General features: G+C 36.2%; 1 protein-coding gene across 9 annotated transcripts in view; it reads left to right on the top strand.

Annotated features, from left to right (window-relative positions):
* The window catches only part of CDC42BPA (CDC42 binding protein kinase alpha), a 180,973-nt gene that overhangs the window by 93,097 nt on the left and 73,560 nt on the right, over positions 1-14,316 (top strand). For all 9 annotated transcript variants that reach the window (XM_088161092.1, XM_088161084.1, XM_088161085.1 and 6 more), the window contains exons 7-9: positions 8,854-8,947; positions 9,726-9,926; positions 10,505-10,753. In XM_088161092.1, the coding sequence (XP_088017218.1) occupies positions 8,854-8,947; positions 9,726-9,926; positions 10,505-10,753 (544 nt within the window). The remainder of the gene's footprint in view (positions 1-8,853; positions 8,948-9,725; positions 9,927-10,504; positions 10,754-14,316) is intronic.

Consider the following 14,316-nt stretch of genomic DNA (forward strand, 5'->3'; position numbering starts at 1 on the left):
CATATTTTCATGCATGAAATTTTAATCAATAATACTATTCTGTTCAAGATCAACGCATTATTAAACATTTAAATGTTCAGTACTTTATGTGTGCCCAATTTTATATATGAGTCCTTACAAGGTTTTTTTTTTCTCATATCAGTAACTCAGCTACAAGTCATCCCTGAGGAAAGTTACAAACTTTTATATTCTTGATCCACTGTGAGAGGCCAGTTAACCTGGGTTTGGGTTTTTTATTTGTTTTTAATAGTTCCTATGTCAAACTATTTCAATTAATTTCTTGTTTGTTTTTTTTTTAATTTGAATGTTTACAAATTTCAGAATGCATTGGACTTTCTCTTACGTGCTTGATTGTTTGACGTAAGGAATTGTCTTTCTGATGTCTACCTCTCTTTTATTCTTATTTCATTGGTGTTTAAAATCACATCTGTAAATCGTCCTTGTGAAGTACCAAATTTACAATAGTTATCAAATAGCACAAGTGTGTTCCTTTTAGTTTGTAAAGCTGTCAAGACAACAGAAATAATCCCTAGGCAATCACAGGTGACTTTGCCCTGACATCTCTTTAAAATGCTGCATGAGGGGCCTAACCTGCATGTGAGGGTGTTTACCATGGATACGTGGTTCTGTCAGCTGATGAGCATTTTAGGTGAAGACAGTAGCTATGGGGAGTATGTAGCTGCCAAACATTTATCCAAGAGAATTTTTCAAATCACCCCTTTTACTTTTTTTTTTTCTTTAAAGAAGGAAAAAAACTGACATAAGCAGCTTTTAAAAATAATTATTCTTGGTTTGCAACTGTTATCGTGTTTGAGATATCCATTACTTGGAAACAGATACATATGCACAAAGCCCACAGGGAGACATTTTTCTGAGGTAAATGAATTCTAGGATATTATAATATGATGTGGTGGAGCATATATTTATAAGCCAGTAACTACACTCTCTTCAAGTGTTCAGGAATGAATATGAGTGCCTGAACAAACTCAAGATATATATGTGTTGGCTGATGTACTCGTTCCCTGTTGCTTGTTATTATTTCCTTTATTAGCATTTGAAATTCATAAAGAACATTGGATACCATACGGTAAACACTGTGTTGTATCCAGAATATTTGTCTGAGTGGCAGAAATTAAAGACTAGAGGAAAGGATTGGGAGAGGACTTGAAGAGGTCAGCTAGTACTTTCCTTGGGCTGCAAGGAAGGATCAAACTGTAGCTAAACCAATCCTGACAGACATTTGTCTAACTGGTTTTAAAAGAAAAGTGATGGAGATGATGACATTTCCTGAAGCAATTTGTTCCAGTGTCCTATTGTCATTATTAGGGAAGTGTTTTCTAATGTTTAATCTGAGTATCTTTCATTGGTACTTAAATTCATTACATTTTGTGTTACCACACTCAGTGTGGCTGAGTATTCAATTTCATCTGTTTTGCATTACATACTTCAAGTCTGTGGTGCAGATTCTTCATAGTAAGTGAGGAATGTAATGTAATTACCATATTTTTAGTGAAAACTGAAATGATTTCTCTCAGTCTGGATTATGGATTTTAAAAAGTACACTTTGGCAGAAAGTATAGTCTGGATCTAAGTTAGTTTGGAAGCATCTGATTCTGTAGGAGCTGCACTAAATGTACTGCATGCAGTACATGGACCTTGAATTTTGTTATGTTTTTCATTTAGTTTTGTGATATTACTAAGAATAAAATTTGGTTAGGGTGTGTGACAGTATGAATATAAAATTGTCCATACTGATCAGTAAATAACGATTGTCTCACAGATCTAGAACCTTTGTTGTTGTGTTTTGGTTGATGTTTCCAACTAATTGATGGGAGTCTGTCCATTGAATGTAGTGAGATTTAGAGCAATCTCCTGCTGCTTAGAGTAGAGATTCCTTTAGCAGAGGTGAATTACTGGGTGTTCCTGGAGCAGCACATACATAATAATTTATTATCAAGAGTTAATGAGAAAACAAGGAAGTTTTACACTGTTAAAATACTGTTTAAGAAAAAATAATTATAAGATAAGGTTGATTATAGCATTTCTTTTTTCCCTGTAGTTGCTCTTCTTATTAAGCCTTAAATTCTGAAGTGTTGAGTCTTTGGCTATTCCTATTGACTTCAGGGCTATATGCACAGCTCCTGTATCTTATTTGCTTGTAAGCTTTAGTTTGTCAGCTTTTCATGAAGCAGGTTTTGTTTAGTATACAAACATGCTGCAATGGTTTGGGTGCTGTATAAATAATAAGGCTAAGATCAAAGTTATTTCAATTATTTTGGTTTCAATCAAAATACACGCTTTTTGGATTTCCCCCAAAAATGAAGGAGTGTCTGTTTAGGAGAAGGTACAGTAGAGTCTTGATAAGAGGCACGGTTAATGAGGTACAACATATTCCAGTTTTCTCATGCTGCTATCTTGTGCAGCCTATCTTGTTGGGATTGCTAAAGAATAGCTGCCGACTGTCGAAATCTAATTTGGCTCAGTGTACATTGGTCTTTGTGCCAGATGGAGCCTATTTCTACTTTTGCTCATCAGAATTCAGATAAAGCATAGTTGGCAGAATATGCCAATGCTGACTTTGATATAACCCAGTCCACTGTAATGGAAAATAGAAACATCAATGTCCATACATTTGACTGTGAAAAAAGGCATTATTTGACCTGCATTCTTGATGGAAATTCACCAGTTGTTTCACTCTGTATATCTAAAGCAAGCTGTCAGTAGAGCATCACTGAATACCTTAATAAGAACTTCACAGGCACCAAATTTTCTCATTTCATTGGAGTGCTGCCAAAACCAAATGTCTTCATTTTTAATTGTGGATGTAGTGTTTCTTTGTGAGAGAAGTATATGGAGGGAAAGTCTGGCTGAAACAACAGAAGGAAGCGAAATAAGCAGTTTGCCAAACTTCTGTCCTAACTAAGGATAACCCTGTGTTCTGAAGGAATTTTGGATAAAAAGTCCAGGCCTTCTGGCAGTGAAGTCTTGGTTGTGTTTTTTCTTAAAGTAGGTAGCTTGACAGAGGGTGGCATTTCTTGTTGTAAGAATGAATCATTGCAACCATCGATTTGTCTGATTTTAACCTTTTGATTTATACTTTTGGGGAATGCTCTTGCATGTACAGTGAGCAAAAAATGTGCTGTGAAATCTTTAATTGGTAATAAGCTTTCTGGCTCAGTTTCTCTGTGCCAGCAGTTACACCTGAAACAAATTTATTTTTCTCATATGCTGGTGTTTTAATTTGCGTTGGTAGCATTAAAAAATACTGTTGATGTGAATTTTTCATGGAAAAATAATTTAATATCATTTAAGGCTATTCTCTTTATTCCCTGCCATTCAAGAATAGCATGTCTTGAGGCATGTGATCTGTTTAGGAAAATGAATTGATTTCCATGTTTTTCTAATGTTAGCATTAGGAATAAAAATTTGTTCTCCAGATTATCTTTCTTATCTACTGGGCTCAAATAAACTAGTAGCTCAACTATCAAGCTGCTTCTTTGATTTCAGACTGGTCAGTTTCTTTATTCACATCATGGTTGTTGCATTTAGAATGGTGTGAGTCCCTTTACTGTCATTTCAGTTCTGCTGTTTTTTTAAGAGCTCAGCTGTATATGCAAAGACAGTCCATCAGCATCTGAAATGTTTATTCCAAGGAGGATATGTTGGACATATTAAGAGGTTCCCACTTGTACCACCTGGCCACTTTTGTTGATCTTGAGGAGAAGGACTCTCTTTTTCTTCCATTTCTGTCTGATCATTTATGTTTTTAAAGAAAAAATAATAATACGGTTGAATAATAAACCGAGTAAATTCTGCATCATAACAGTACAGCTACCAAGAAGAGGGATCCCTACTGGTCACAAAATCTTTAATGCCACTAGGGATTTTATCTCACAAACATAGAAGATATAAGCCTGTGGGTTGATCCACTGGCAAAGTCTTTGGTAGTGTTTAACACAGCTGCTGCTCAATCATTCTGATACAGTTCTTGAAATAATTGTCCCTCTTTTTGATGTATCTTCCATTTTGTTTATCTGGCCCCCTCCTCCGTGAAGCTGCCGTCAAAACAAAATTAAGTTAAGATTCTTCTAAATCTGCTGCTTCCTGTTCTGTAGATGTGAGGAGATTCATGTGGTCTTGCAAGTAACAGAACTGCATTGATCCAATGATTCAAGGAATGACATAGATGAACCTCAGGAACCTGTATGCTTTGAAACCATAAGAGGATCAGATAATTCAAGTTGTAAGGAACTTAAGGGAGTTTTCTAGTCCAAATTTCAATATGCAAGACCTCACGGTTCCTTAAGTTTCCTTTAGTATCAGAAATGAATCCAGGGAAACAAATACATTCACATGTATTAAAAATTCTTTTTTAGTTTATTTTACAGCTGGAATGTGCTATGGATTTAGCATGTCTCAGAGGGAATACTTTTTCTTGAGTCTTACTGAATAAATGAAATTCTACTCTGGTTCATTAACAGAGAAATCAAAATAAATGGCAATAATCCAGGCATCTGCTGTAGTCCTATTTCAGAATATTGTTTATGTTAACACAGTTAGTATGTAAAATGTTTGGGTTTTAATTACAGCTTAAGAAAGTAAACGGTTTTAAAGAGAGGTGAGTGAAGTCATCTGGGTAAACATGCCAATCTGAAGAACGGCTCCCCAAATTAAACTAAGAAGCATTATAAGGAAGGATTCATTAGAGATTTTTCTTTTTTTTTTCTTTAGCCTTCACACTCTTTTTTGGTGCAAATGAAGTGTTCAGTGTTACACACTGTTTATTCCTATTGCATTCTCCAGAAAACAGCAGCAAAGCTGCTGTGCAGTCCTGATTTTCTCCTACAGTCAAGGCCAACAAAGCTCAGAAAAGTAGAAGTTGCTCCTGGACACTCTGTTGGAGTCAAAGTTTAAATGGACATATGTGTTTCTAGAGAAGTTTATTTGGTCCAGATTTCTAGTCCCTTTCATGCTGTTAAATCACTCATTGAAAAAAAAAGTTTCTTTGGATATGTTGAGTTCCTGTGTTCCCTTAATTCAGCGTGGAGCATATTTGAAGAATTTGTACTAATTTGGCTTGTGTTGAGCTCTGGCAACCTGCAGCCCTTGCACACTGAGCTTCCCCCAGAAGCTGCTGTCAGAGTAGGGCTGAACTGTCTGGGACTTGGTCAGGCTCAGGGTCTCGAGAGAGCACAGTGGTGTCAGAGCAATTGTCCTGATTCAGTACTTGCTCCTACTATAAATCTGGCTCATAAAATACCTTTCAAATGATTATATTTCTTGAAAGTGAATTAGTATTTCATATTTTAAGTGAGCTGACCTTTTTCTTTTATTGCAGTGAACTAAATACAGAGTTAGCAGGGTATTTGGGCTCCACAGCCTTCTAGCCAGAGTTGCTTGACTGAGCACCATGGTTCTTGTTGAGTGATGTTTAAATGGTCTGCCCACAATCACCTGGTAACTTATCTACAGAGATTCAGCCCAGTGGTCTATTCACCAAACCATATAACTTTTCATTATTTGCTCATTAATTTTGCCAGATTTTAGTTCCTTGGTCTGGAATTTTCCTCCCTCAGTATTTGCCTGAAGCAATAAGTGTTCCTCTTTCCAGAAACAAGATCAAGAAGCATGGATTGCTTTTCTTATATAGATTTTCAATTAATAAAATAATTACCACAAAACCAATGAGAAAATCATCTGCTGTGGGATGTGGAGACTTGAAATTCAGGAGAGAATCCTCCATGAGTCACCGATGTATTTTCATTCCTCTGCCCCCCCACCTAGATATTTTCAGGTTATAATTGTTCCCCCAATATTCCAGTTGTTATGAGTTCCAAACAACTGTGTGCAAAGTTTGATCCCTAAATACTTTTTAGTTTTCTTCTGCTGTAGCTTTGCACTGCTTCAGGGCTGTAATATTGAAGGAATTTGGGGAGATGCTGATAAACAGACACTAGAGACAGTGTGGAGTGTCTCTGTTACTGATAGTTCTCCTCCTTTTGTTGCCAAAGAAGATTGCTATGCAAATGGGACAGGAACTGGACATGAGGAAAGAGGATAATTGTCCTGTATCACAAGAATACGAAGCCAGTGGGAACAGGACTGTGAGTAAATAGTGACTGCTGAGAGTTGAAACAGGATAAAAAGAAAGATTAGTTAAATTTGAACAAGCAGGGAGATGAGGACTTGGGAGTGAAGAGGCTGAGAGAGAAAGAAGGAAATAGAAGAGGAGGAAATTTGGGGTTGATAGGCTGTGGAGGATTGGACATCTCAGCTTTTGAGGTGAGTCTAGGAGATACAGGAATAAAAATGTAGTTGAGATGGAAGTAGAAGGAACCAGTCCATACAGTGAATAAGCTGGGGAAGGTGAAGTGAATGTGAAGAAAGATTACTGTATTCTCTTTTGAACAGGAGATAGATCAGTTCTGATCACCAAAGAGAGTAAACAAATGTCATTCAAAACAAAACGTGCAACAAAACTCATCATACTAATGCAATCTAACTGCTGCAGGATCAGTAGAGATGCAGGGTTTAAGACATTCTTTTTTCCCATAATCACCACCTTTGCACTCTTCAGTTACACTGGCACTAATTACTCCCGTTCCTTGTTCCCCTCTGGGGCTCATAATTTTCTTTCCCTTTGCTTATAGCCTACTCTGCTTTGCAGGTACCAGAAATTCTTGCCTTTCAAACTGTCCTTTATTAATGTGGTTCAGAATTCAGAACAGTTGTTCATAGCCCATAGCTTCTGTTAAAAGAGCTGAAAAGAATTTGTATTTATTAAGTTGGTCTTTTCTTCTTAACTGTAAAAACTATTGTTATGAAGTTATTACTGAGCATTACAAGTGCCACTCTGCAAGAAATCATTGTTCCTTCAAGTGCATTCAGTTTTGTTTGCAGGTTTGGTTTTGCATGATGTTGACAACACAATGAGATGTTTCATGTTTTCTTGCTGTTTTGTGAGATTGAATGGGAGAGGTTGGGATGATGATGATTATTAATGTTATTATTATTTCTCTTGGGAATATATTAAAAGATAGAACATGGATAAATGAAGCCTCAAGGGTGACTCATGTTTTTGTTTAGCTTGAACTAGGTCCAGCTTCGAGGAGGAACTGGATTTTAGGTGCATGGTTTTGCAGTGTTAAACTGAAGTTATAATTCCAGCAGTCTCGATGGCATGTGTTTGTTTTTATTTAGAAGCGTGTTTAAGGAATGTTTTTGGTGGGTGAATGCAAACCAAACAAAACTATCTCAGTCTGGAGGTTGCAATTCTTTGGCAAATTCAGTGTCAGCAAAAATCAAGTGGAAGAATGGCCTTATGAGAATGGACTTGGTTATTCCTTCTGATTTACTTAGTAAAGAATTGTGTTTATGCTCAGTTGCAAGTTGTGAAAGAATGATTTCTTGCAGTGTTTGCTTTCTACTTTGTAAATATTTCTATGTATTTGAAAGGTGCTTGAAGTTTGTTTTCAGCATGGGCCTGCCTCTTGTCATTAAGTAACACAAATTCAGGAAGTACTTTTCTTCCAAACAACAAATTGTTACTGTATTAATTGTCACCGAGTGTGTAACATTATGATACCTTTATGCCATAGCTTCTATAATGTTGTTTAAGGTGTGGTTCTAATTTTTCTTCCATTGTAAATTATCAGTAAGCCTTGTCTATAACTCAATTTCTAGTTGGGGAAAAAAAAAAAACAACAAAATAAAACACCAAAACCCAAATAACAAAATTTGCTCTCAGGTGCAATGCAAACGTTTTAGCTTGTGAATATTTTGAGATTTGTCTGCAAAGCAATCAGTGATGTTCATTTTATGAGTTGTTTGGGGAATGAGGCAAAGTGAGGACTTCACTTGTTTTTCGTTTATTTTTGGAGATTTATTCTTATAGCTTAAAATCGTTTGCTGAGAAAATATTTGTAGACCTGTATTCATACAGTTATAATTTATGTTTTGAATATAATAGATAAGGATAGTGTAAGAATCAAATAATGTCATATTTTTTTAAATGTAGCTTGATGTGTATTTCTAATACCTATACTTAATTGAAAAGAAATTTCAACATTTGAACCTAGTTTACAAGTTGAACAACAAATCTCCCTCTGATAACTGAGAGCTTTTGTCCTAGTCAGCTGCATACTAGGAGCATACACTCTACCTGTATTTCAGTACACTTAGGAGAAAAGCCTGAGACAAAAAAAAGCTCAAGTGTACAATATAAGGAGTATTTATTATGTTGCCTGCTTAGAAGGGTAGTTCCATCTGCATCATGACCTGAATGAGGCAGCCAGAGTTTGGCCAGGCAGAGCTGCAGGAGTGTACAATGTACGTGTACAATGGTCACATCAGCAGAAGTATGATAGATGTACATAGTCAACTGAGATTCATGTGAGAGAAGAATGTCAATGAAAGACAGTAAATCTAAAAATGCTTTGACTATTTCAGGACTTCATTGGCCTTTGTTCTGCTGAAAAATCTAGGAGTTGTTTTCCAGCTCTAGTACAAGTATGCATCTTCCACTTGAGAGCATTTCACTAAAATGCTTCAGATGATTTAAAAGTTTTGTATGCAAAAGCTCAGAGCAAGTATATTCTCCTGTCTACCCTTGAGACATGAGCGGAATTTAACTACAGAATTCTTACTAAAATTAAGAAACATTGTAGGATTTGACTGATCTACAGCCCCTGTCATGAAATGTCTCTAGTGCAAATTTCACCATATGATGAGTGACTGTCTCCTGTGTACTGACAGGTTCCTGGTTTTGAATGAAAATACTATTGCAGAGTTAATACTTGGAATACAACTGATGCAATACATTTTGTACTAATCCTGGAATTTGTTTAATTGCAGGGATATAAAACCAGACAACATCTTGATGGATATGAATGGACATATTCGATTAGCAGATTTTGGTTCTTGTCTGAAACTGATGGAAGATGGAACGGTAAATTAGAATGATACGATGCATTCCTAAATATTTTTTGTTCAGTCCATTGATTGCCACAAAATGTGTGCTGATAAAGGGAAAAGGTGCCTTATGGCAGAGGAATTGGGATGTAAAGGGTATTGGCATATAACTGTATTGAAACTGGTATATAATTTTATTGAAAATACAACTGCAGGCTGCTTGGATTTGCAGTATATTAAAAACCTTTCGGCATACAGTCAATTCATGAATAAATATAGAGAAGCTGTGCTCTCAGTGCCAAGTAGGTGTTTATGAACTATGAATCTCTCGATTTAAGCTTGGAGCTCTAATCTTTATTGAAAATGTAAGCTTTAGTATGAGCAGGATGAGATACTGAAATGTGATGATGTTCTTCTAGTACATTAAAATTTGCACAGTATATAGGAAGTGTGACTAGAATGTAATTCCAGTATGTTTGATCATGTCCCAGGGGGTTACAAAGCATTTGACCTAATATATGTGATTACCAAATCTATAATTGCTTACTGGCTCTAATCCTGACAATTGATGGTTTTGTCCTTTATCTGTTTTTAAATATTGATAACAGTTTAGCAAAAGTTTATTATTGGGATGGTAATTAATGCAGTGCCTTTGATGCTTAAGTATTTCTTTATGAATTTAGAAGCTTTTGCTTGTGGGTAGTTGTTCTATCATGACAGGAATGCTGGGCTAAATTTATATATACATGGGAACAGTACCACAGTGTCTGTAATGATGAAAGTTGATTTTAATCCCAAAAATGTAATTTCTCCAGGTCCAATCTTCAGTGGCAGTTGGAACACCAGACTACATCTCTCCAGAAATCTTGCAGGCTATGGAAGATGGAAAAGGGAAGTATGGGCCCGAGTGTGACTGGTGGTCCCTGGGCGTTTGCATGTATGAAATGCTTTATGGAGAAACGCCCTTTTATGCTGAGTCCTTGGTGGAGACCTATGGGAAAATAATGAACCACAAAGTTAGTGCACTTTCTGTCTGTCTCTAAGCTAATTTTTAATAATGGGGTAACTTGAACACGTGTTTAAAAATAAGTTTTTATGTACTAATTATGTTAAGTGTTCATAAATGTAAAGCAAAATATATGTTTTCATGTAGCGAGTTAATGGTTAAAGATTGCAGATGACTTTGCTTTAGGATAAGACTAAAACTTAAAATCTGGGTTTGGAAACATAGATGTTAATTCACTCTGTGGAGTCTGTCTTGGCTACATGACATCAATCCTGTTGTGTTTCTTTCTTCTGGTGAACCCATTCCTTGGCTTACGCAGAAAGTTCTAAGATGTTCTACATGCAGCTAGCTGTAGAATTCAACAACTGTAGTGTAAGAGAAATTAAAATAAAGGAGAAAAACTAGAAGACAAAAAATCTTAATAGTTTCTATCCTTAGCATAAGTCTTTTCCTTGAAACCTTACTGCATGTATTTCAGAGCTGGAGTATTTGCACATTTCTTTTTCTGTATAATGATTTTCAGTAAGAAGGTAATTTTACCAACTTTTTCTTGGTAATAAACTATTTCCTCTTATTTTAATCTTTAAGGAGAGGTTTCAGTTTCCTGCTCAAGTGACAGATGTCTCTGAAAGTGCAAAGGACCTCATCCGAAGGCTCATTTGTAGCAGAGAGCATCGACTTGGACAAAATGGAATAGAAGACTTTAAGAACCATCCATTTTTTGCTGGGATTGACTGGGACAACATTAGGAACTGTGAGGCACCTTACATCCCAGAAGTCAGCAGCCCTACTGATACATCAAACTTCGATGTGGATGATGATTGCTTAAAAAACTCTGTAAGTATATTAACATTTTGATTAATCGGCCTTTGTAGTGTACTTTGTGACAAAATGTATGGAAAAGGCAGTTTATTTCACTGTGTTCTGCATAAGTAACAGCTAGGTGTTGATTTAAAGAACTGAGAAGGGAATACTTTCATAGTTTGTAGGCTGGTCCTAAAATCATACCAGCGTTGGGATAACTTTTGTAAATTCATTGTAGCTGTACGTGTCTTTAGCTAATATACATCTGTTGCAGTAACAAGTTTCGTGTCCATGTCTTATAAAGAGTAATAAATTTACATACAGATAGCCTGCAAGACTGTTTCTAGCAGAGCATTGTTAAGACTTAGTATAAGTTTGCACATTGCATTTTGCTGTATTTTATTGCTCTACTCTAATTGCTCATATTGGTGTTGGATTCCATTCAGTTCATTTCTACTGAACTTTTTCCAGCCTTTTCTCCGACTTGAGTTTTGGGAAATGTAGGAGAACTATTACAGCCATTTCTTAGGAACAAGAAAATATTTTTTTGCCTTTGCTTAAAGCGCTCTGCAACTATTGATTTTACCAGACTTTCTGTTTCTATGCTTTTAAAAAGGAGCTTTGACAGATGATAAATCTCTTAGCATTGGAGGAATGCCTTGTGTTTTCTCCTTGGAAATACCTTTGGGTGTGTTTGTTTGTGTGTCTGTTGAAAGATGCAGAAACCTGCTATTTATGTGTGAGGTAAAGCATTTTCACCACTTTTGCTTTTGTTTTCTGAACTGCATGTGCCTCTCAGTTTCACTCAATTTTCTGAGCCTGCAGATAAGAGGCAACATGAATTGATATAGAGAAGATGATCATTATTTTCATACCCTTTTCTCCAGCTGCACATTAAAACACTTGGAAAACACTTTGGCTTAAACACTTTGTGGGTGTCAGTCTCTTCTCCCAAGTAATAAGCCACAGGACAAAAGGAAATGGCCTCAAGTTGAGCCAGGGGAGGTTTAGTTTGGATATTGGGAAAAATTTCTTTACCAAAAGGGCTGCTTATGAAAGTGGTGGAGTCAACTCTCACTGAAGGATTTAAACCACATGTAGATGTGGTCCTTAGGAAAGTTATTTAATGATGGGCCTGACAGTTAATGGCTGGACTCAATAATCTTGAAGGTCTTTTCCAATCTAAATGATTCTGTGATCTCTGATTAAATCTCAGAGCCCTTTTATTATGGGCAAATAAAGCAAATCAGTGTAGCTGCATAGGGTGACTTGCATTTTTTGATTTTTTTTCCTCATTTGCATCTGATATTTCCACCACCCTCCACAACGGAAGTATTTATATCTTAGAACTTGTTTATACAGTCTTCACATACCTGTTTGCATATTATTTTGTCCATCAACAGCTATGAGGATGGAGTAGCTGGAGTGGATGCTGTATACAGCAGGTCTTTGTTTATGAAGCTGAATTACCTTTTGGAGGTTGTTCACACATTTTAGTGTTGTCCATTCCACCACTCCTTCTTTTTAGAGCCCAGTCTCCCACCTGAGGCTCTCAAACTGTGCCTGAGCAGTGTGAATGCTTTACCATTGTGAAGAAACAGGGACCTGCAGGTGAGGAAACAGTGCTCCTCTGCTGAGTTACTGGAGTCTCAGCTGAGAAAACCGGGTCCAATTCTTAATTAGCTTTAGACATTTGGGGGTGAAAAGCAGTGCCCCTGAACTGTTAGAGATGAATGCTGGTTTCTAGAGCTTCTTTTTCAGTTTCCTAATTTGAAACATCTGAAGGTTTTGTTCTGTTTTAATATAAGGATGTTATTTTCTTGCCATTTCTTTTCACACCTAGTATCTCAGAACTGCTGAAAAAGCCTAGCCTAAGGCATTGCACGACTGAGAATATTTTACATTTTTGCTTTGACTGGTAGACGTATTTCATATTGCTTTGCCTCAAATTCCTTATATATAACTTGGAGGTATTTTCTCCTCCATATTTCATACATATCTTTTGATGAAGTTCCACATACTCGCACTGCTGTTATAGAAGTCAGCACCACAGAAGATAAGCCCATGAGACTTTTTTTTTTTTTTTTTAATTCTTGGCAAGATTTGAATTGCATAGAGCAAATGAGGAAAACCCAACGCTGAAGATAAAAGACAGTGTTGAAAAGCCATGATTGTTATTCTTCCTGAACTTTGAATGAGACTGTAGTCCCATGGAAAAATTATATACATAATAATGAAATGTAAAAAGTATGTTGAGCATACACACAAGCATAAAGTGCAAAACTGTGCTGTTCAGGCAGCCTAAGTTGTGCTGGGTTTTAGCTTTTAACTGTTTGGTTTAGTAGCCTTGTTGAGAGGTATGATAGATTCAGTTACAATTTTCTCAGCGTGGTTGTACAGTTAAATTCACACAGGCAGTGGGAGATATGTATCTTGATCTCTGCAAAACAGATACTTTCACAGAATCATACCTTATTATCAATAGATATGGTATTTTAGAAAAGTAACCTGTGTGGTACCTGAGCATTGTCATGTGGGCTGTTAAAATCATGCAATTAAGCATTTGATACTTTTGAAGTTATTGGTAAAGACAGTTTTGAAGTTCAAATCTAAGGAAGGTGAAAACAAAATGTAAAGGAGAATTAAAATTTTACTTTTTCTAACCATAGTAATCTGTAATAATTGATATTTTTATTATGATTCAGTGGAGAGTTAAGGGCTTTGTAATTTGGTCTAGTCCTTAGTTTCCAAAGTACTCAGCTTCATGAATTTGCACAATCTAGCAATACCATTTGTGTTGTTTGGGAGCTCTTTTATAACATGAAGCTTTTTGTCCGCTTAAGAGGACAAGGTTGTGATGTAATATATCTGACACCACCACTGGAAAGGTAATTTCAGTCTTACTCCTTGTCCTTTCCTGCTGAGTTTTATATGAAAGAAATGTACAACTGGTTCCTTTCTTCATTTTTGTTTAGGTGTAGAAAGAAATTGTTACATACCTTTTCTGGCAGTTTGTAATCTTTTAGCACTTCCAGTGCAATAATCGTTTTCTTGGGGGTTTTCTTTTGGTGGCTGTTAGGGCCATCTCTAGTAGAGCAATATAAACCTTGCATCTTGGAGTTCAACAGGAAGCTTTTAATAGAGCATTTAAGATTATTAGAACTTCAAATAGTCCAAGTAAAATAACAACAGCATTTTTTTAACCTGAAGAGAAACTCAAAGATTTGTCTTGGTTTGTAGTTCTTTGTCTGTCAAGAAAGAGAAGCAAAGAATGAAGGAATGGTCAAAGCACTAATGGGATTAGAACACTCTGTTGTATTACTTCTTTCTTCTCTCCAAATAGAGATGGCTCACTCAGAAGTGGGCTGGTAATTCTACAGGCAAGAAGCCCTGTTGACTGAATAGCAGAGAGGAGTACAGCAGGGAATAAAAGGTGTTGCTCTTGGTGCTAAGAGCTTCTTAGAAAAAAGAAAGAATAAATTGACATGTCATATGTGTAATATTCTGCTTTCCTCCAACAATAGCCCATTTAATTAGAAAAGCATTTTTATGTCAGCATGCTCTTTCTTTAATATATGCTTAATGCTATTATAAAG

Source organism: Sturnus vulgaris, chromosome 3 (genome assembly GCF_052056855.1).
Source record: "Sturnus vulgaris isolate bStuVul1 chromosome 3, bStuVul1.hap1, whole genome shotgun sequence".
Taxonomy (NCBI): Eukaryota; Metazoa; Chordata; class Aves; order Passeriformes; family Sturnidae; genus Sturnus; species Sturnus vulgaris.